At 53.2% G+C, this 22,111-nt stretch overlaps 1 protein-coding gene across 2 annotated transcripts in view; it reads left to right on the top strand.

Moving 5' to 3' along the window:
* The window catches only part of HTRA3 (HtrA serine peptidase 3), a 38,042-nt gene extending 17,951 nt beyond the window's left edge, over positions 1–20,091 (top strand). Inside the window, exons 4-9 of one of the 2 annotated variants that reach the window (XM_005554383.5) lie at positions 3,716–3,910; positions 4,682–4,714; positions 6,438–6,552; positions 15,517–15,565; positions 17,180–17,275; positions 18,970–20,091. In XM_005554383.5, the coding sequence (XP_005554440.1) occupies positions 3,716–3,910; positions 4,682–4,714; positions 6,438–6,552; positions 15,517–15,565; positions 17,180–17,275; positions 18,970–19,135 (654 nt within the window). In that variant the 3' untranslated portion in view covers positions 19,136–20,091. Of the gene's footprint in view, positions 1–3,715; positions 3,911–4,681; positions 4,715–6,437; positions 6,553–8,879; positions 9,666–15,516; positions 15,566–17,179; positions 17,276–18,969 lie in introns of those variants that run through there. The other variant, XM_045392071.3, reaches the window with a different exon arrangement.
* The last annotated feature ends 2,020 nt before the right edge of the window (positions 20,092–22,111 follow it).

Genomic DNA, 22,111 nt, shown 5'->3' with positions numbered 1-22,111 from the left:
CAGCCTGCTCAGCTAGGACCCCAGCCTCCCTCCAGCTTGTTCTTGTCTTGCCCAACGCCATGGTTATGTGACCCTGAGGACCAGAGTCAAGTTACCTGCGGCCTCCCCATGCCATGAGGTCACTAAGTCCCATGTCTCACACCAGCGCTGGACCCGGAGCTTCCCTCGGGCTGGGAAGTTCACCTTGGCTGGTTTGAATTTGGCTTCCTCTCTTTCTGAATGAAAGTTTACAGCATTTGTGATGAAGTCTTTTGCAAAGGGGGTTTCCTCTTGCCCCATCAAGGGAGAGGAGATTTAATGGTTCCAAGGAGTTCCCCTAATGGGGACCCTTCCCTGCTTTTCAGCCCTTTCACGGTTGCTATTGAGTCTGGGGGCACCTCCATTTTAAAGACAAGGAAACCCACTGAGGGGTGTGCTCAAGGACAGGAGTTGGCAAATTTTCTTTTCTTTCTTTTTTTTTTTTGAAACGGAGTTTCGCCCTTGTTGCCCAGGCTGGAGTGCAATGGCTGGAGATCTCGGCTCACCACAACCTCCACCTCCCAGATTCAAGCGATTCTCTTGCCTCAGCCACCCGAGTAGCTGGGGTTACAGGCATGTGCCACCATACCCGGCCAATTTTTTTGTATTTTTAGTAGAGATGGGATTTCTTCATGTTGGTCAGGCTGGTCTCGAACTCCTGACCACAGGTGATCCTCCCGCCTTGACCTCCCAAAGTGCTGGGATTATAGGCATGAGCCACCGCGCCCACCCTTTTTTTTTTTTTTTTTTTTTTTTGAGCCGGGTTCTTGCTCTGTCACCCAAGCTAGAGTGCAGTAGCAGGATCTCAGCTCACTGCAACCTCCACCTCCCAGGTTCAAGTGATTCTCCTGTCTCAGTCTCCTGAGTAGCTGTGACTACAGGTGCCTGCCACTACCCCCGGCTAATTTTTGTATTTTTAGTAGAGATGGGTTTCACCATGTTGGCCAGGCTAGTCTTGAACTTCTGACCTCAGGTCATCCCCCTGCCTTGGCCTCCCAAAGTGCTAGGATTACAGGAATGAGCTACTGTGCCCAGCCCCCAAATTTCCCTTCCCTTCCCTTCCCTTCCCTCCCCTCCCCTCCCTTTCCTTTCCTTCCTCTCTCCCTCCCTCCGTCCCTCCCTCCTCCCTCTCTCTTTCTTCCTTTTTTGTTTTTTTGTCAGGGTCTCACTCTGTTGCCTAGGTTGGAGTGCAGTGACACAATCACGGCTGACTGCAGCCTCAAACTCCTGGGCTCAAGGAATTCTCCCACCTTGGCCTTCCGAATAGCAGGGACTACAGGCACGCACCACCACACCTAGCTAATTTTTAAATTTTTGGTAGAGACAAGATCTCGCTGTATTGCCCAGGCTGGTCTGCAACTCCTGGGCTCAAGCAATCTTCCTGCCTCGGCCTCTCAAAGCGTTGGGATTACAGGCATGACCATGGTGCCCAGCCAACAAACTTTCCATGAAGCCAAATGGTAAATATTTTATCTTTGCAAGCCCTGTGGTCTGTCACAACCATGCATCTCTGCAGTGGCAAGAACGCAGCCATAGCTGCACAGGTGGGTGTGGCTGTGTTCCAGTAAAGCTTGATTCACAAAACAGGCAACGAGCGGCGTTTGGGCCTTGGGCCAGTTTGCAAACCCTGCTCAAGGACCCCCATAGGAAGAGGAGAGCAAGACTAGGGGCAGGTCTGTCTGTCCCCTGCCGGCGGCTGTGGCGGAATGCTGGCAGGACTGGGGGAGTGGTGTCCAGGTGGGGCTGAGCAGGATGCCCCACCAGCCACCTGTGGCAAATGGCTGCCAGCAGAGCTAGTGTGATTCACGTCCTGCAGGCCCTGGTCAGCACCCATGGCTATGACCTGAGGTGGGAAACGCCCTCCTAGCCCCTAAGCATTAAATCGAGCCATGGGAAAGGCTCCTGACTCTCACCTGTGCACCCTGCTTGGGTGCAGGGAGGATGGACCGACCCTTCCCAGCTCACAGCCCTCACCTGTGCGCCCTCCTTGGGTGCAGGGAGGATGGACCGACCCTCCCCAGTTCACGGCCTCACCTGTGCACCCTCCTTGGGTGCAGGGAGGATGGACTGACCCTCCCCAGCTCACGGCCCTCACCTGTGCGCCCTCCTTGGGTGCAGGGAGGATGGACCGACCCTTCCCAGCTCATGGCCCTCACCTGTGCACCCTCCTTGGGTGCAGGGAGGATGGGCTGACCCTTCCCAGCTCACAGCCTCACCTGTGCACCCTCCTTGGGTGCAGGGAGGATGGGCTGACCCTTCCCAGCTCACAGCCTCACCTGTGCACCCTCCTTGGGTGCAGGGAGGATGGGCCGACCCTCCCCAGCTCACGGCCTCCCGGAGTTTCAGACATTGTTATTTCTGCCTCTTCGGCTGGTCAGCAATGGAAAATGTCATCTCTCCGGGTCTTCGCCTTCCAATGTGCAGGCCCGGTTCCGCCACCTGGGGTTCTCTCTGCCATTGTCTGAAGCTCCTTGAGCCCCAGCGGCACAGAGAATAGAGGAGCGGCCTGAGCCTTTCCCCCACCAGCACCCGCCCACCAAGTGCTCCTTTAATCCTGCGCGGGGCTCCACGTCGCCCCTGTTATTGGTAGCTTTCTCCTCGTATTGAAAGCTAGAAACTTTCTCATTTGACATGATAGTGTATCGTAAAAGGGAAGAGGACTGAAACGGTGAGAAGGACCAGTGGCCTGGTGGAGGGGAGCCGTCCAGAGGGTCAGAGGCATGGGGTCCTGCCCCCCTGATCTCCTGAGCTGGGGTGAGGCTCATGCGACCTGGCGGATCGCAGACCCACGGGAAGCTACAGGGTAGTGCCACAAGGTCCCAGGAGCCTTTCCCCAGCTTCCCTCAATGGTGACATCTTAGGTAATGGGTGCAAAACCAGAACCAGGAAGTTGATGTGGGTACGAGCACAGAACCGCCTTCCCCGAGTTACGTGTGCATCTGTGCTTCGGCACCTTCTAACAAGCACCGGGGACCACCTTCTCAGAGTGTGCACCACGCAGCTTCTGGAACACAGAGCCCGGCTGCTCTCCCAGCTCCCAGCCTAGTTGCAGAGTCAGATAATCAGGCTCTGCTGGCCCCACGCAAAAGCAGAACAGGAGTGTGCAGGTGTCTCAGCGTGCACGGCGGGAGTGGAGCTTGGCTAGTGGCGTCACCTCTCCAGGCCTGAGTCCCCGTGTGTCTGTATTGGAAGATGAGACTGAACTGGATCAAGGATTTCAAACCGGGGCTCCCGGAGTCCTTAGCTGGGCTCCGGGGACCCGCAGATCTCTCTCCATCAAATGCGTCAGTTTGTGTGTGGTGCATATGCAGTAGTAGTTTTTACCAGGTGTCTGCAGCTTTTACCAGATTTTTAGAGGACATGTGGCCATCAGATCATTGGGCTCAACAACCTTGGAGGCTGTGGTCAGCTGCACCCTGTGTGCACCGCCCATGATGAGCACCCATGCCTGCCCTGGGGGAACCTTTGCTCCCTGGCACAGCTGAGCCTCTGTTCCATGGACTCCAGCCCTGGGTCTCAGCACGGGGCTGCCCTGGTCTTGGTCTGCACTGGTGACCTGCCTGAGCCTTCGCAGTCCTGATGGCTTTGCACAGATGTGCCTGCCTTCTCTGGGACCCCCCGTGCCAGGATCTGACTCCGGTCCCCACTGAACGTAGACGGCTAAGCCTCCCTCTCTGTGTCTTCTTCCCTCTTCTAGAAAAAGCTCCCTGTGTTGTTGCTGGGCCACTCGGCTGACCTGCGGCCTGGGGAGTTTGTGGTGGCCATCGGCAGTCCCTTCGCCCTGCAGAACACCGTGACAACGGGCATCGTCAGCACTGCCCAGCGGGAGGGCAGGGAGCTGGGCCTCCGGGACTCCGACATGGACTACATCCAGACGGACGCCATCATCAACGTGAGTCCCAGGGACGGGAGGCCGGGGCACCTGCCATCTGTGCCCAAGACCTCAGCCTCAAGGTAGCCTCTGACTCGGCTTGCCCCCATCCCCAGAGCCATTCTGTCACTCGACACATCCACTTGCTAGAAAGTTCTCTCTTTACATTCAGTGGAGCTCTACTCCTGTGACTTCCACCCCAGGGTTCCAGTCACCCTGGGAGTCAGAGGCTGCTGTCTTCACTCGGGCAGCCTTTCAGAGAAACAGAGGCATGGCCATGGCCTGGAAACACCTTTGCCCAGCTTACACACCCTGGCCAACGCCGCTTGTCATTATTATTGTGATTATGTTGCTGGCACCTTTAGCATCCACAAAGCACTTCACGCAGATGCCGCAGATCATGTCCATCCAGCTTTGCCGTGACTCGGGCGCTTGGCTGGAATCTGAGTCTTTGTAGAGGGTCCCCCAGGCCAGCAGGATAGGAAGTAGCACCTCCATTCTCCATGCATCAGGTGGTGCTGCCCGGCCTCCAGGGTGTAGATGCCAAAGCATATGGTTTGTGCAGAGAACAGTAACAGTCAGACCTCGGTCATCAGGCGGCCGTCCACATGGCCTCTGTGGGCTTGGCCTTCTTATCTGTGAAACGGGGACAGCACTGAGGCCTTTCAATGCTGCTGAGGATGAGATCTGCTTATGCGTCTCTGCACTGGTTAGAGGTAGAGCTGGAAGAAGGAGCTCCGGGAACCCTCAGGCGGGGTCAGGCACCGCTAATGCTGTTTCCTCCCCCTGCAGTACGGGAACTCCGGGGGACCGCTGGTGAACCTGGTAAGTGTCCCCTAGAGCCCAAATCTCTAGATTTCTGGGGCTCTTCTCACATGGGGGTGCTGAGCCTTGAGGCAGGACACGCCCCACAATATGGTCCTAGAACATTAATTAACACCAACTATCAGGAGTGCAGCTGGGCTGGAGGCCTGGAAGGAGGAAAGACCAAGGCTGCCCCAAGTGCCTCAGGGATGCTGGTGGCCGCCAGGAGTGAGGACTCACCCACTGAGCAGCAGCTCAGTCCAGGAGCGTGTGCCTGTCAGGGGAGCTGGGGCAAGGGAGACGCAGGTGTGGGGCTGCTCACCCCAGCCCTCCCTGCCCTGGGTGTACACACAGGATGACAGGGGCACCCTCGTTCTCCCCTTCCCAGTTGTGTCTTGAGCCTCAGAGTCAAGCTCAGCCTCATCCCAGGTGAGATTTTTCCAGAATAAACCAGGAAGCTCAGTTCAGAGCTCCTAGGCCCTGAAGAATCGGATAGTCTCACCCCTGGAGCTCCTGTCCATGGTGGGGGAGGTGCCCAGGTGTGAACAAGGCCCAGCCCCATGTGAGCCACATGAGATGGCTCTGGAGGGATGCTGGGCAGGAAGACCTGGCAGCTGATGTGAGATCAGGGAGGGCTTCGTGGAGGTGAGCATTACTCAACAGCGATTGAGATTGAAGAGGACTGGGTACAGGAGGAAGAAATCCCAGGGAGACGGCACAGCATGAGCATTGGGGGAAGTTTAGGGAGGGGGAGATCAGACAAGGGGACAATGAAAGGGCTGGTGGCCCATGTCCTGCTGCCTCAGGCCTCGTGTGCAGATGGGGCTTCACCCTGTGTGCCTGAGATGTCTCCCAGGCTTTTGGCAGGGCTGAGGGCATGCCCTGGCTTCAAGGAAGCTCATGTGTGTGGTTTAGGCTGGAGGCCAGGAAGCCAGGCCCAGGAGGCTGCTCCACGTGGTCCAGGCAGTAGCGATGGGCACAGAGGGCCAAGGGTGGACACAGAACTCAATCTACTGGATCTCACACTTGGCTGCTCTTCCTGCCTCCTGAGCTTCCAGGGACCAGGAGGACAAAGGGTGCCTTGACCCAAAGCTTTGCCCCAGGCCCCAGAGGGTCCCCTGATGAGCTGGCCAGGCCCTGGCTGGGAGGGCAGCGCTAGGGGTATATGCCAGGCTGTAGGGTGGGGCTCCTTTCCAGGAGCGGGCCTGAACGTGAGGTTCCCAGGGGCCAGGTCAGATCCTGCCCAGGTGGCACCAGCCTCATGGGGGGCAGGGCAGGTTGGGAGGGGCACCAAAGAGACAGATGGGGCTCAAGGAGCTCCCCTGGCCCCACCTGTCAGCCCCCTACTTCTAGAAGGAAGGGATAGACATGGTCTCAGTCTCCGACATGCCTCACCATGTTCCTGCCTCTCTCGGTCCCTCCAAACGTGGCTTGGCAGTGTCCCTGGTCCCATGGCCCTGCTTCTTAGAGGCAGAGTGGCCAGAGCCTGGGGGCAGGCCCAAGCTGCAAGCTTCCCTGGAAATACTCTCCAGGGATAGGAAGGGGGATCTCCGGAATTTGGAGAGGTGGGGGGTCACTGACCCAGGTGTGATCCTGAGAATGACCTTTTCAGGGGAGTCAGGGGCTGTAGGGTGATTGACAGCCGGGGTCAGCCTCTAGCAACAGAGCTGCGGACACAGTGCTTTGTGGGCAGGGGTTTGCCTGGGTTCCTCCAACCAATGCCTGCTCTTACCTCCCTGCCCAGGATGGCGAGGTCATTGGCATCAACACGCTCAAGGTCACGGCTGGCATCTCCTTTGCCATCCCCTCGGACCGTATCACACGGTTCCTCACAGAGTTCCAAGACAAGCAGATCAAAGGTAAAGAGCTCACCTGGAGGGGGCCAGAGGCAGGGGGTACTCTCCCAGGGCTACAGCCCCTTAGCACCCCAGTCCTGGGACCAAGGCCCATCAGAGGTGCTGGGTCAACCTTGCTCACTACTGGACAGGTCCTCTCTGCCCACCCCAAAGCTGTGGGACCCCCAGGACAGCTTATCCTCAGCCTCTTTCAGGATCTTCCCCCTGCCTATCATCAATTCATGGTCAGGTTCACCCCATGCCCCTCCAAGGCTGTCTCCTTTTGGCTGGTGATCTCCGATCTCAGCCTCTACCATCAGCTTCTTGGAGTCCCTAAGCTGCTCTCATCTGGACTGCTCCTTAGTTGTCAGGTGTTTCTTTCCTTCTATCCATCCATCCATCCACTCACCCACCCACCCACCTATCCACCCATCCATTCACCCATCCATCCATCCATCCATCCTTTCACCCACCCATCCATCTATTCTCCCATCCATTCACTCATCCATCTGTCCATCCATCCACCCGCCCACCCATCCACCCACACATCCATCCACCCACACACCCATCCATCCATCTACCCACCCACCCATCCACTCACCCATCCATCCGTCTCTCCATTCACCCATCCATTCACCTACCCACTCATCTATCCATCCGCCCATCCATCCAATCATCCATTCACCCATCCATCCATTCATCTACCCACTCATCCACCTATCCACCCACCCACCCATCCATTCATTCACCCTCCATCCACCCACACCTTTCTACCCATCTACCCATCCATCCACCCACCCATTCATCCACCCATCTTTCCATCCACCCATTTACCATCCATCCACCTATCTATCCATCCACCCATCCACCCAGCCTTCACCCATTCATCTGTCCACCTATCCATCATCCATCCACCCACCCACCCAGCCATTCATCCATCCATCCACCCACCCACCCAGCCATTCATCCATCCATCCACCCACCCACCCAGCCATTCATCTATCCATCTTCCCACCCACCCATCCATCGTTCTCTCTATCCATTCACCCATCCATTTACTCATTCATCCGTCCATCCGTCCATCCATCCACCCACCCACCCATCCACCCACACAACCATCCATCCACCCACACACCCATCCACCCACCCATCCATCCATCTAACCATCCATCCAATCATCCATTCATCCACCCATTCATCCACCCATCCACCCACCCATCCACCCATCCATCCATCCATCCATCAATCCACCATCCATCTACCCATACCTTTCTACCCATCTACCCATCCATCCACCCATTCATCCATCTACCCACCCATCTTTCCATTCACTCATTTACCATCTATCCATCCATCCATTCATCCATCCACCTATCCATCCATCCACCCATCTGTCCATCCACCCATCTATCCATCCACCCATCCACCCAACCATTCACCCATTCATCTATTCACCTATCCATCATTCATCCATCCATCTATCCACCCACCCACCCACCCACCCAGCCATTCACCCATCCATCCACCTGTCCATCATCCATCCATTCTATATCCATCCATCTACCCATCCATTCAACCAACCACTCATTTATCCTTCCACCCACCAATTTTTCCATCCATCCATCTATCCACCATCCATCCATTTACCCATCCATCCATCCATCCATCTACTCATCCATTCATCCACTCATCCACCCACCTGTCCACCCATTCACCCACCTGTCCACCATTTCTTCCTTCCTTTATTTTTTTCCTTTATTTTTTCCTTCTCTCCTTCTTTCCACCCATCCACCCACCCACTCATTCACCTGTCTACCTATCCATCCATCCATCTGTCCACCCACCTGTCCCTCTATCCCTGTTCATCTATTCTTCCATCCTTCTACCCACTCCTGAGTACTCTCTCTTCCAGCCTGTGGCCCATGCAGATCACATGGTAGAATATCCTCTATGCCAGGGGAGCAGAGTCCAATACCCCGTCTTTGGAAGTCACCCTCCTCCAAGCCCCCATTTCCTCACCCCCATCCAAAAGGGATGCCCAGCCCACCCTACCCACTCCTAGATTGCCATGAGCACCCATCTGGGAGAGGTCTCGCCAGGGCACTAGGCAACTCTCCCAGGTAAGAGCACACCCATTGCCTCCTCAAGTGAGCAGTTGCAACCACCTTCCAGAGCAGGGCCATGCTTCCAATCACAGGGCCTTTCCTGGGGGCCTCTACCTCCCCGCCTTCTCTACTTCCCTAGTGAGCTTCTCCCTTCTGCCATTGTGTCTCCCATGCCCACCTCCTGCCCAACACCTAGGCCTGACTCAGCAACTCACACTTCCACATTGCTTTGCTGTCTCCTCCCAGCCCCCTCACTGGCAGTTCATTGAGAGCAGGGGGGCTCCTCATGTTTGCCCCCTCCTCCATGACCCTGTCAGCCAAGCACATGGACCCCAGTGCAGCCAAGGCCGGTGCCATGAGGGCTAGTCACATGAAGAGCTGCTGTTGAGGATGCCGCCATTGTCCTTCCGTGTCCATTATGGGAAGACAATCTGGAGCCAGGCAGAGCCTGTCTTGCCCAAAGAAGCTGAAGTCTTCTACTCTTGAACAGTGAGGACCATCTAATCTCTTGAGCCCTTTTCCTGTTGGCTTCTAGGAAGCTCAGAACTAGATTCAGGGATGCACCCACACCCGTCCTAGTGTGCTCCTTTCTCTAATGAGCGAGCCTTTCCTGTTGAATTATCCCATTCTCCATGGGTGCCTTTGACTTCAGCCTCCTTACTGGAAATTAGCAGAGCTGCAGTTTGCACACACTGAGCTATGAGGTGACTTTACTTGGAAGTGGATGATAGTGTCCTCTTCCCTTCTTGCCTCTCTCTTTCTCCTCTGAGACAGGATCCCGCCAGGGCCTGGGTTTGCTCCTTTGTTTTACAGGGACTGTCCCAGTTAGTGCTGACCTCATCCCAGACCCCCTGGGAGACATCCCCTGTCCTCAGAGCTGTATCCCCTCCCCAAGAACAGCACAGACTAACTGAGGAGCCTGATAAACCTTAGCGGCATGGCACATTTGCCATTTTAAAATCCTTCTGAAGTTGACTGGTGTTTGTACTTGCTTTTCTTTTTTATTTAATAAAATGCAATGATCCAAACCCAGTTAATCTAAAGTTCTTTGAAATGAACCATCTTTTTATTAAATCAAGGAGATGTTAAGTACATTTCTTATTCTTGTCTGGGGGTGGGGTGCAGAGGCCTCTGGGGGGCTTTCAGGGTAAAGAGTGGCCACCATGCATGTTGGGGGAGCCCCAGGAGGGCTTGGGGTCCAGCCAGCCTTAGGACCAGAGTGTAGCCCCACATGGGGTGATGTGGGGTGTTTGATTCATGGAGTAGGGCCGTTTGCGGGCATCTGCCCCTCTGTGGATTATGGGGGACAGTGCAGTTCATAGGTGGGAGACCTCTGGCCTGGGGGGCAAACCCCTCATTTATCCTGTGGCCCGCAAGCCAAGGGAGAGCTGTAGGGAGGGGAGGGGACAGGGACAGGGGCATGAGCGTTCCCTGGTCTCAGACATCACAGAGTTCCCAGATCTCTGACATTACAGGATTCCCCGATCTCAGAGACCCCAGGGTTCTCAGAAGTCACAGGGACCCCTGGTCTCAAAAACCGTAAGTTTCCCTGGTCTCAGAAGTCACAGTGTTCCCCAGTCTCAGAGGTCACAGGGTCACTTGGTCTCAGAAGCCATAAGGTCCCCAAGTCTCAGGCCCCTGTGCTGGGTGGAGTCCTGAGTCCTTCACAATAGTGGAAAAGGCTGGCAGAGGCAGCCCAGCCACCTGGCAGGAGCAGGGCCGGGAGCAGGATGGGCAGGGAGCCTGGTGGCCTGGTGCTTGGTGTGTGTTCTGCTCACCTCTTAAGTTCAAGAAGAGGCTTTAGAGTCTCCTAGCCTGAGCACAGCCAGTCGCTTTCCTCAGCTCCGGCCCAGAGGCATTACCCGGCCTCTGCTTTCCCAACCGCACGGTGGGTCTAAGTCGGACGGGACCACAGGCATTGTTCAAGTGCGGGCTCTGTGCCTTGGACTCCTGTGGGCTGTGAGCCAGAGGTTTTCCCGTTTTCCCTCCCGTTTTCCTTCTAGCAGGGAGACGGGCCACAAAAATGCCCCCAGATGCCACAGATCAGAGTGAGGGGTGCTGGGAGGAGGCCGGGGCAGGGCTGGGGCCTCGAGTGTGAGGGCTGCACAAGGGGGCAGGAGACCTCTCTGAGGAGGTGACCCACCTCTGGCAGAGACTGTGGGAAGGGAGCGGGGCAGGCTCTGGAGATTGCCGGGGACTCGCAGGCAGTGGGAACGGGAAGGGCCGATGTCCCAGGTGGGCTGTGCGGGGCCTGTTGAGGATCCCATGCCCTGGATTTAGAAGCCAGCTAGAGAGTGATCCCCCGGATTTACGCCTCCAGCCTGGCCCCTCCCACTCCAGGCTCGGACGGGCAGCTGCTTGTGGGACGGCCCCACTGATGTCCACGGGCAGTTCCCACTCAGAGCACCTGACAAGACCCCGCTCCTGCAGCCCCAGCTGCCGTCCCCACTCAGTTATGTCAGCCTTGTCCCTCTGTCCCCCACACACCTCATCCGCTGTCAGCGAGTCCATTGGTCCAGGCTTCAGGACGCATCCACCCCCGGCCTTGCCACCGCTCCGCCTCCACCTCCACCTCCGGGTCCAGCGCTGGGGCACTCGCTGCCCTGGACCATCACCTCTCTGGGTTCCTCTGGATGCTGCCCCATCCCCCACAGACCCTCCCACAGCCAGAGAGGCCCTTTCAAAACTAAAGGCAGATCACGTCTGGTGATTCAAGATCAAATCCAAAGCCTTCCAGGACCCAGTGGACCCAGGGGTCAGGCTTACCGGCCGGCTCTGACCCCATCTCCCACATGGCTTGTTCATCAACTGTTCATCTTTGGTGTGTTTAAATATTTGGCGCATTAAAAGCATTTAGGTTATGTGTGTTCTTATTAGTAGGTTGTGAGAGTTCTTTCTACATTTTGGATAGGAGTCCTTTATCAGATAAGCAAATTGCAAATATTTTCTCCCAGTCTGTGGCTTGTCTTTTCATTCTCTGAACAGTGTCTTTAAAGAGCAGAAGTTTTGTAAATTGTGATGAAGTGTGTTTTCCCAATTTGTCATGCATTTGGTGTTGTGTCTACGAAGTCTTTGCTAACCCAAGATCAGAAAGATTTTTCTCCTACAATTTCTTCAAGAAGTTTTACTTTTTGAGGTTTCAGATTTAGGACTACGATGCATTTTGAATTTGTATATTTTTAAATAGTGCAAAGTATAGATCGAAGTTTGGGGGGTTTTTGTTGTTTTTGCCTTGGAAATTCAATTGTTCTAGCACCATCTGTTGAAAGACTGTTCTCTACTGAAGTGCCTTCACACCGTTGTCAAAAAGAGAATGACCATATGCCATTCCAGCTATCTGTCTTCAGGCAGATTCGGTATTGCACTGGCTCGATTACTATGGCCTCACGGTAGGTCTAAAAGGCAGGTGATGTGAGTCCCCCGACTTTATTCTTCCTTTTCCAAGTTGCATGGGCTCCTCAGACCCTTTGCATTTCTATATGAATTTCAGAATAAGCTTGTCAATTTCTATATAAAGAAAAATAAAGCCTGCTGATGATCTGATGGGGATTGCATTGAATTTACAGATCAATTTGGGGAAATTTGGCATTTTAACCATGGTAACTTTTCTGACCCATGAATACAGAATACCTCTCCATTTATTTACATCTTCTTTAACTTCTCTCTGCAATGTTTTATAGTTTTCAGTGTACTGGTTTTGGGGCATTTTTCATCAGATTTATTTGTAAGTATTTCTTAATTTTGATGCTACTATAAATGATGTATTCTTTGAAATTTCAGTTTCTGGTGGTTGGTTAAGAGTATTCAAATTAAAATGATTTTTGGATGTTCACCTTAAGATATCCTGTAAGCTCGATAACTCACTTACTGCTTCTAGAAACTTTTTTTGTAGATTCCATCAGATTTACTACATACATGGCTATATAGTCTGTGAATAAAGACAGTTTTACTTCTTCCTTTCCAATCTGAATGCTTTTTTTTTCTCTTGCCTGGCTAGAACTTCCAGTAAAATATTGAATGAAAGAGGTAAGAGCGAACATCCTTGTCTCGTTCCTGATCTTGGAGAGAAAAGCACTCAGTCTTTCACCATTGAGTATGACGCTAGCTAAAAACTTGCATAGGTATCCTCTATCAGGTTGAAAAGTTCCCTTCTGTTTCTGGTTTTTATTGGGAATGGATGTTACATTTTGTCAGAGGCTTTTTGTGCATCTCTGGAGATGATCATATGGTTTTCTTTTCTAGTCTGTTAATGTGGTAAATTGCATTGGTTGATTTTTAAATGTTAAACCAAGTGTACATTCCTGGGATGAACCTCATTTATCACTTATTTATGATGTATTATCCTTTTTTTTTTTTTTTTTTTTTTTTTGAGATGGAGTCTCTCTCTGTCCCCCAGGCTGGAGTGGAGTGGTGTAATCTTGGCTCACTGCAACCTCTGCCTCCCAGGCTCAAGTGATTCTCCTGCCTCAGCCTCCCATGTAGCTGGGATTACAGGTGCCCACCATCATGCCCAGATAATTTTTGTATTTTTGGGAAAGATGAGGTTTCACCACGTTGGCCAGGCTGGTCCCAAACTCCTGACCTTAGGTGATCTGCCCACCTTGGTCTCCCAAAGTGCTGGGATTACAGGTATAAGCCACCATGCCTGGCTGTACTATCCTTTTTAATGTATTGTTGGATTTTATTTGTTTAAAGAATTTTTGTATCTGTTTTCATGAGCGATATTGGTCTAGTTTTCTCTTCTGGTTGTTGTATCCAGATAATGAGGTTAGAAGTAGTCACTCATTTTCAGTTTTCGGGTGGAGTTTGTATAGAATTAATACTACTTCTTCCCTAAACATCTGGTAGAATGCGCCAGTGAGCTCTTTTGGGCTTAAAGTTTTTTTGTAGGAAGATTTTTTAACTCCAAATTCAATTTCTTTAATAGATATAGTGCTATTTGAGTGATCTGTTTCTTCTTGAATGAGCTTTGGTGGTTTGGAAATTTCAAGAAATTTCCTTCTTTTATCTAAGTGATTAAATTCATTGACGTCAAGTTGTTCATAATAGTCTCTTATTATTCTTCTAATATCTGTAGAATCTGTAGTGATGTCACCTCTGTAATTCGTGATATTGAAAACTGTCTTTTTGTCATGATCAATCTTGCTAAAGATTTATCAATTTTATTGATCTCAAAGAATCAACTTTTAGTTTTTATTTTCACTGTTATGTTTCTTTGACTTACATTCTTATCTTTATTTCATTGATTTATACTATTGATTTCATTGAGTCACACTCAACTTTATTATTATTATTATTATTATTATTTTTTTTTTTTGAGACGGAGTCTCGCTCTGTTGCCCAGGCTGGAGTGCAGTGGCCGGATCTCAGCTTGCTGCAAGCTCCGCCTCCTGGGTTTATGCAATTCTCCTGCCTCAGCCTCCCGAGTAGCTGGGACTACAGACGCCGGCCACCTTGCCCAGCTAGTTTTTTGTATTTTTTTTTTAGTAGAGACGGGGTTTCACTGTGTTAGCCAGGATGGTCTCGATCTCCTGACCTCGTGATCCGCCCGTCTCGGCCTCCCAAAGTGCTGGGATTACAGGCTTGAGCCACCGCGCCCGGCCTCAGCTTTATTATTGATTCACATTCAGCTTTATTGATTCACACTCATCTTTATTATTGAGTCACATTCTCAGCTTTATTGATTCACACTCATCTTTATTATTGAGTCACATTCTCAGCTTTGTTATTGATTCACATGCATCTTTATTATTGAGTTACACTCATCTTTATTGATTCACACTCATCTTTATTATTGAGTCACACTCTGAGCTTTATTACTGATTCACACTATCAGGTTTATTATTGATTCACACTCTCAGCTTTAGTATTGACTCATACTCTCAGCTTTGAGTCACACTCTCACCTTTATTGATTCACACTCTTACCTTTATTATTAATTCACACTCTCAACTTTATTGTTGATTCATACTTTTAGCTTTATTTTTTTTTTTCTTCTGGTTATTCTGGGTTTTATTTGGTCTTTTTCTAGTTTTTAAGATGGAAACTGAGGTTATTGATTTGAAACTTATTTTCTAACATAGGCACTTCAGTACTATTAATTTCCCTCTACCTCTACAACCTATGAATTTTAATATATTATACATTCATTTTTATTCAGTTGAACAGAGTTTCTAATTTCTCTTTTTACTTATCTGAAGATGAGTAATTTAGAGTGTTTTATTTAGTTTCCAAGTGCTTGGGAATTTTCCAGATACCTATTGTTGATTTCTAATTGTGGTCAGAATTCTTATATAAAATGAAAATTCTAAATTTATTGACTCTTGTTTATTTCTGGGTCTGAGACACCTGTTAAGTCACAGATTGGAGCAGCTCGGGGGATGGAGACAGTATCTCAGTGAGGTGTGTGTGCAGTGCCCCAGCCACAGGGCCTGGCAAATGGTTGGTACTCACTGGACATTAGCAGCGAGTATTGTTTTGGGGAAGGCCAGTGGGAGGTGATGAGTTCAGTTCCAAGCAGGGAACATTTGGGGAACCAGCAGTATGCAAGCCAGAAAGGAGAGCCCCGCTGGCCACTGGGGTTGGGTTGGAGCTCAGCTGGGAGAGCAGATGTTGGAGCTCACGTGGTTGGATGCAGGATGGGGTGGACATGAAGCCACCTGTGGGGTGAGCACACTAGAGCTAGAACACCCTACAGCTCCATGATGACGGTCAGGAGAGGGCAGCTTTGCCGGACCACAGGGGGACTGGGCCGGCTTAAGCAGAATGACACCTGCTGCTTCCTGGTCCTGCAGGGGAACTTCTGTCCTCTGCCTGTCCTCTGAGGGAGGGTGGCGGCTTTTTGCAGCAGCCCTAACAGAGTCTCGCCGTGTTTCATTTCCAGACTGGAAGAAGCGCTTCATCGGCATACGGATGCGGACGATCACACCAAGGCGAGTATCTGAAGAGTGCTGTCCCCTGCTGCCCCTTCCTCTCGTCCCTCACCCTGGCCCTCCCTCCAGACCCTGGCTGGCTGTGCTCGGCTCCTTGCAGGTGCCCAGATGGGCCAATGCACTCAGGCCTCTGATCGTTGCTCAGGCCGGTCCTTGTGCTTGGACCTTTCCCTCTTTGCCTTATAGATTCCTTCTGTTCTTTCAGGACGCCATCTCTTTCCTGTGGCTGCTATAACAAATTACTATAAGCCTGGTGACTCAAAACAGCAGAAATGTGTTTCCTCTCAGTTCCGGAAGTAGGAGGTCTGAAGTCAAGGGGTCAGCAGGGCTGCACTGCCTCTGAGGCTCCACGGAAAGCTGCTTCCTTGCCCCTTCCAGCTTCTGCTGGCTCCAGGTGTCCTTGGCTTGTGGCTCTCTCCCTGCAGTCTCTGCCTCTGTCTTCACTTGACCTTCTTTCTCTCTGAATATCTGTGTGCACATCTCTCTCTTGTTTCTCTTATGAAAACATCCATCGTTGGAGTTAGGGCTCGCTCTAAACCAAGAAGGTCTCATCTCAAGATCTTCAACTAATGACATCTATAAAGGTCCTATTTCCAAACAAGGTCACATTCTGAGGTTCTGGGTGTATATGAATTTGGGGGCACACTATTCTGCATTCTCAGGACACTCAAGTGGGATAAGGTGCCTCCTCGTAGCACACAGAGCCCTGGCCTCTCTCCCCAGCCTTGAACTCATCCTGCTGTGTCGGAATCACCTGTGTTGGGACTGCCCCACCCCATCCTGCCTCCTCGGCTGTCGGCTCCTTGGGAGCAAGGACTGTGACCTGCTCATTCCTCCACTCTGCCCCAGTACTAGGTCCACTGCAGAGCAGGTGCCTAGAAATGCTGAATGAGTGCAAGAAAGAAGGGGCTGGGGGAGAGGAAGTGGGGGCAGGATAGAAGGGAGGCTGGAAATGCAAAGTTGAGCTTCGAGGTTTGAAGAAGGGAGAGGTCACTGCATTGGGAGCCTAGGAAGAACTCAAGAATGCTCAAGCGACCATTTCCTCGAACAACACAGTCCCTAAAGCTGTCATTCCTCCTGTTTCACCAACTCTGCTAATCTAGGGGTGACATTTGAAAAAAATTATAATCAACATTCAGTACACCAATTTATCTTTTGTTTCTTTCTGTCTGTCTCTTTTATCTGTCTGTCCATCCCACCTCTGTCCGGTCTTCTGTCTGTCCGTTCCATGACTCAGCATCATCTGTCCGTTCCATGACTCAGCATTGGCTGTCCATTCCATGACTCAGCATCGCCTGTCTGTCCATTTCTCCTTCTATCCACCCATCCATCATCATTCCTTCTTCCATCCATCCATCTATCCTTCCGCCCCTCCTCACACTATCCACCCACTCTTTCCTCTCTTCACGCTTCTAACCAGCCATTGCTACCACATTTCTCTTGAGAAGCACATCTGGTAGGGGACACAGAGTGGCCAGTGGTGGGACAGGGCAGTGTGGGGGCCCAGAGGAGGCTCCTCTTCTGGCCTGATGCTGGAGGGAAGGAGGGGCAGCTTCATACCAAGGAGCTGGGCAAAGGCTCAGAGGAGGGGCCTTGACAGCAGACTCTTTCCAGCCTGGTGGATGAGCTGAAGGCCAGCAACCCAGATTTCCCAGAGGTCAGCAGTGGAATTTACGTGCAAGAGGTTACGCCGAATTCGCCTTCTCAGAGGTAGGCTCTGCCAGAGGAGACAGGGAGATTGCTGGAGGCATGGGGCAGGTGTGAGGTCTGGGCTAGGACTGCCCCACTGTTCTCATGTGACCTTGAGCTTCCCAGCAAAGTGATGGGGAAGGGGCAGGTGAATTCTAGTGTGTCTGCTAAGCCAGGGGAGGCTGGAGAGCTGAATGGTCCCTAGAGCCCTGACCGTGTCCATCCTAAGTCCACAATGTCGTTTCCTTCAAGAAGCAGAGACTGAGGGAGTACCTGTTGGGCTAAGAGCCCGCTCTAAGCCAGACTCTTTCACCAGCTGCGGACCAGCCTGAGTCCTGGGTCTTTCTGGAACTCACCTTCTCATTGTAAAATGGAGATAATTTAGCCTTTTTTTTTTTTTTTTTTTTTTTTTTTTTGAGACAGAGTCTCACTCTTGTTGCCCAGGCTGGAGTGCAGTGCCGCAATCTCAGCTCACTGCAAGCTCTGCCTCCCAGGCTCAAGCGATTCTGCTACCTCAGTCTTCTGAGTAGCTGGGATTACAGGCGCCGCCACCACACCTGCTAAGTTTTTTTGTATTTTTAGTAGAGACACGGTTTCACCATGTTGGCCAGGCTGGTCTTGAACTCCTGACCTCAGGCGATCCGCCTGCCTTGGCCTCCCAAAGTGCTGGGATTTCTACCCCCAGGAGACTTTGTAGATGAAATGGATAAAGCACTGCTTTCTTTGAAGTCTTCCAGTACTAGAGAAATGTTAAGCATTGCAACACCATAGGCTGAGGCAGGCGTGCAGCGACACTACCACATGCTGGCATGGCTGACCCACCCCTAGGAAGGGCTCTGAACCAGTCGCCTCCCCTCCTTAGCCTCACTCTTCATCTGCGGTGGGAAAAATCCACGTATAAGTAGATCCACACAGTTCAAACCCATGTTGTTCAAGGGCCAACTGTACTGTGCGTCCTCAGAGGCTAGGCTTGAGGGTGGGAGGCCCTGCGTGACCTTCCGCGATGAGCACAGATGGCACACGAGCCCTGCCCACAGGAGGCCTGCAGTAAAAATTGTTGAGATGGTGTAAGATTTTCCACATGCATCATCTCAGTTAATCCTCACTGCAGCCAGGGATTCGCAGGCTCTTGCCCTCACCCATTTTACACATGGAGGGACTGAGGTTTAGAGAAGTTACTCTTCCAGGTCACACAGCCAGCATGTGTGGGTCCTGATGCTGGTGCCCACGCCGCTGAGCACGGTACCATCACCTTCCTTCCTGGCAGTGGGGAGGTCTCAGTGAACCTCATGCAGAAGGAAGGCCGGCCCCGCGAGCTCTGCCTGTCACATAGAAGTCTTCGTAACTGCGGTAACAGCAGTACCTGCTCCTGGGCCTTTGTAATCTGCAAAGCACATTTCCACATAGGACTGTAGACCTGAAAACTGAGGCTCAAGGGGACAGAGTGCCTGGCCCAGCTAGAAGGGCTACAGCGGGAGCTTGAACCCTCCCTTCTAAGGCATGGGAGAAGCAGTTTGAAAGGTCGTTTGCCTGTCATGTGACACTGGATTTCTTCTGGTGTGAGAGCTTTGGGGCCAGGGCACTGTTCTTTCCCATCGAAACGACTTTTGTTAAAATGTTGTCATTGACCCTGACTGTGCCTCGCCCTGGGCTGGGCCTGGGAAGGCTGTGCCTGTGGAGGCTGTGGGTGGTGACCCCATCTCTCCTGTTGGCAGAGGCGGCATCCAAGATGGTGACATCATCGTCAAGGTCAACGGGCGTCCTCTGGTGGACTCGAGTGAGCTGCAGGAGGCCGTGCTGACCGAGTCTCCTCTCCTGCTGGAGGTGCGGCGGGGGAATGACGACCTCCTCTTCAGCATCGCACCCGAGGTGGTCATGTGAGGGGGCGCATTCCTCCAGCGCCACGCGCCAGAGCCTGCAGATAACGGAGGGCACCGCTCCCCGAGATCAGGACGAAGGACCACCATCGGTCCTCAGCAGGGTGGCAGCCTTCTCCTGGCTGTCCGGGGCAGAGCGAAGGCTGGGCTTGGCCAGGGGCCCGAATTTCCGCCTGGGGAGTATTGGATCCACCTCCCAGTGCAGGGAGGGAAGCCCAACATCCCCTTGTACAGATGCTCCTGAAAGTCACTTTCAGGTTCTCGGGATATTCACAAAACTGCCTTCCCTGGAGGTCCCCTCCTCTCCTAGCTTCCCGCCTCCGCCCCTGTGAACACCTGTCTGCAGTACCCCCGCTCCTGCCCCTCCTACTGCAGGTCTGGGCTGCCAAGCTTCTTCCCCACTGACAAACGCCCACCTGACCTGAGGCCCCAGCTTCCCTCTGCCCCAGGACTTACCAAGCTGTAGGGCCGAGGCTGCTGCCTGCCAGCCTGGGGTCCCTGGAGGACAGGTCACATCTGATCCCTTCGTGGTGGGGGGTCCAGCCCGGAGCAGGCACTGAGTGAATGCCCCCTGGCTGTGGAGCTGAGCCCCGCCCTACTGTGAGGATTTCCTCCCCAGGCAGGCAGGAGGCCACGGGGAGCACGTGGAAAGTTGGCTGCTGCCTGGGGAAGCTTCTCCTCCCCAAGATGGTCATGGGGCGGCCTGCAGAGGACAGTGGACGTGGAACTGTGGGGTGTGAGGACTGAGCCGGCTTCCCCTTCCCACGCAGCTCTGGGATGCAGCAGCTGCTCGCATAGAAGTGCCGCCCAGAGGCAAGCGGGCTCCTGGGCATCACCCCCCTCACCCAGGGAACAAGTGTGTCTCAAGGGGCATTTGTGAGCTTTGCTGTAAAACAGATTCCCAGTGTCGCTTGTACTGTATGTTTCTCTACTGTATGGAAAATAAAGTTTACAAGCACATGGTTCTCAGCCAGCAGGGCACTGGGGCAGCCTGCCCACCACTGGCCAGGGTTCTTCCTGGGGATCCATCTAACACATGACTGGGTATACCTGCAAAGACATGGGCCTTTAAAGGGTTTCTATGACAGCCGAGCACTGGGGCACACCAGGCCTCAGGGTCATGTGGCTCTGCGGAGGGCTGGCTCCGAGTCAGGCAGCCCGGCTCAAGTCCTGGCTCCTCCACTTACTTCCAGCTTCATGGTCTTGGGCAAGAGATGTCCCTCTCCCTGCTGTGGCCTCTGCCTCTGTCCAACAGGAAGGCTGGCTCTGCTGCGCTGACCTCCTGGTCGCCCCAGGATGCAAGGTGACGGGTGCAGCACTTGGGAAGCCACCCAGCTTACGGGGAGCTCCCACTAAGCCCCACTGTGCATGTCTGGTCACATGAAGAACCCTTTCCCACATCTGTGCTATTTCACCCTCCCTGCCACCCACCCAGCAATGGGGACACTGAGGCAGAGAGCGATTTCAACGAGCAGGAGGTCCAGGGACACTGCCTAGAGTAGCTGGAAGCAGAGCACTGGGAGCCGTGAACTTGCCCCCAACCCTCTGCTCCACCCAGAGTGGGCCACCCCCACCAGGCCCCGAGCCACTCTGGCCCCATCTAGGCTTCCATCCACCTGCCAGGCTCAGGCAGCCATGTCCACCCTCCAGGCCCTGCTCTGACTCCCACCTGCGGCCGGGGCTCTCCACACACACAGTGGCCCCAGAGAGTAGGCCCTTGTCCCCTGAGTCTTTGGGCCCTGGCTAAGAGGAGCCTATTGGGTGTTGGGGGGCTGAGGTCGGGAAGAGGGCATGGAGAGCTGTGACCTTACCAATTATTGGAGAGGCGAGCGCTTGGGAGAGCGTCAGGGGCCACCAGGGAAACCATGACCCCCATTCCCACAGCTCTTCCAAATCTGAAGGATCAGGGGTCACTCTAGTGATTTCTGGGGTCCTGTGGGTTCTAGGGGAACTGGGTCTGGGGATTCTGCCCATTCACACTGTCTCTGCATCAGTGCCCATCACATGAAGCCACTTATCCCTTGACAACTGTTCCCACCTTGTGGGAGACAAGCCCTGACACCCCAGGTCAGACCACCTTCTCAACCCCGTGTCTGCCCCACAAATGCCTCAGGGGAGAGTGGACCACAAACCCACCCGCTCACTCACAGACGGGCTGTGCTCTCCTGGCTCTGTCTGGGTCGCGTTCACCTTGCAGCCTGGCTTCGGAGTCCCAAGATCCGTTGCAGGGGCCTGAGGAGCACAGCGGGGCTGTGACGTCAGGAGGCTGATTTCTTTCTTTTTTTTTTTGAGATGGAGTTTCACTCTGTCACCCAGTGGTGTGTTCTCGACTCATTGCAACCTCCGCCTCCCAGGTTCAAGCGATTCTCCTGCCTCAGCCTCCCAAGTAGCTGGGACTACAGGTGCCCACCACCATACCTGGCTAATGTTTGTATTTTTAGTAGAGACGGGGTTTCACCATATTGCCAGGTGATCTTGTGATCCACCTGCCTCGGCCTCCCAAAGTGCTGGGATTACACGTGGCTCACGGCTACTGCGCCCGGCCCATGATGTTGTTTTCTTAACAGTTTGGGTTCCGTTGAAGGAGATAAACTGGCTGTGTGAGCACTGAATTAAACAGCGTGAGGAGGATCCCATTCACACTCTTCACACTCCAGGCCAGAATGTGCCCCCGAGATGTTGCCTCCCACCACCCTCCTGCTCTCTGCCCCTGGCTTCGAATGACCATGGCCTCCGGATGCCCATCTGTGAAGCGGGGAGGTGGGCGGGGGTCTCTGAGCTTGGGAGTGAGCAGGCCTGGGCTGTGGTCCCAGTTCTGACACCCTCAAGCGACCTCTGTGGAGGTCTTCAGCTCTGGGCTTCTGCATCCAGGAGGCCTGTGGCTGCCACCTCCAGAGGAAGAGGGACAGTGACACTCAGACAGCCCCTCCCCTGATGGGGGGTCGCCCTTTTACCCACCCCGGCTGGCCCTGTCATAGTG

This window comes from Macaca fascicularis, chromosome 5 (assembly GCF_037993035.2).
Source record: "Macaca fascicularis isolate 582-1 chromosome 5, T2T-MFA8v1.1".
NCBI lineage: Eukaryota > Metazoa > Chordata > Mammalia > Primates > Cercopithecidae > Macaca > Macaca fascicularis.
The sequence above is the reverse complement of the archived record's forward strand: the minus strand, read 5'-3'. Positions and strand labels throughout refer to the sequence as shown.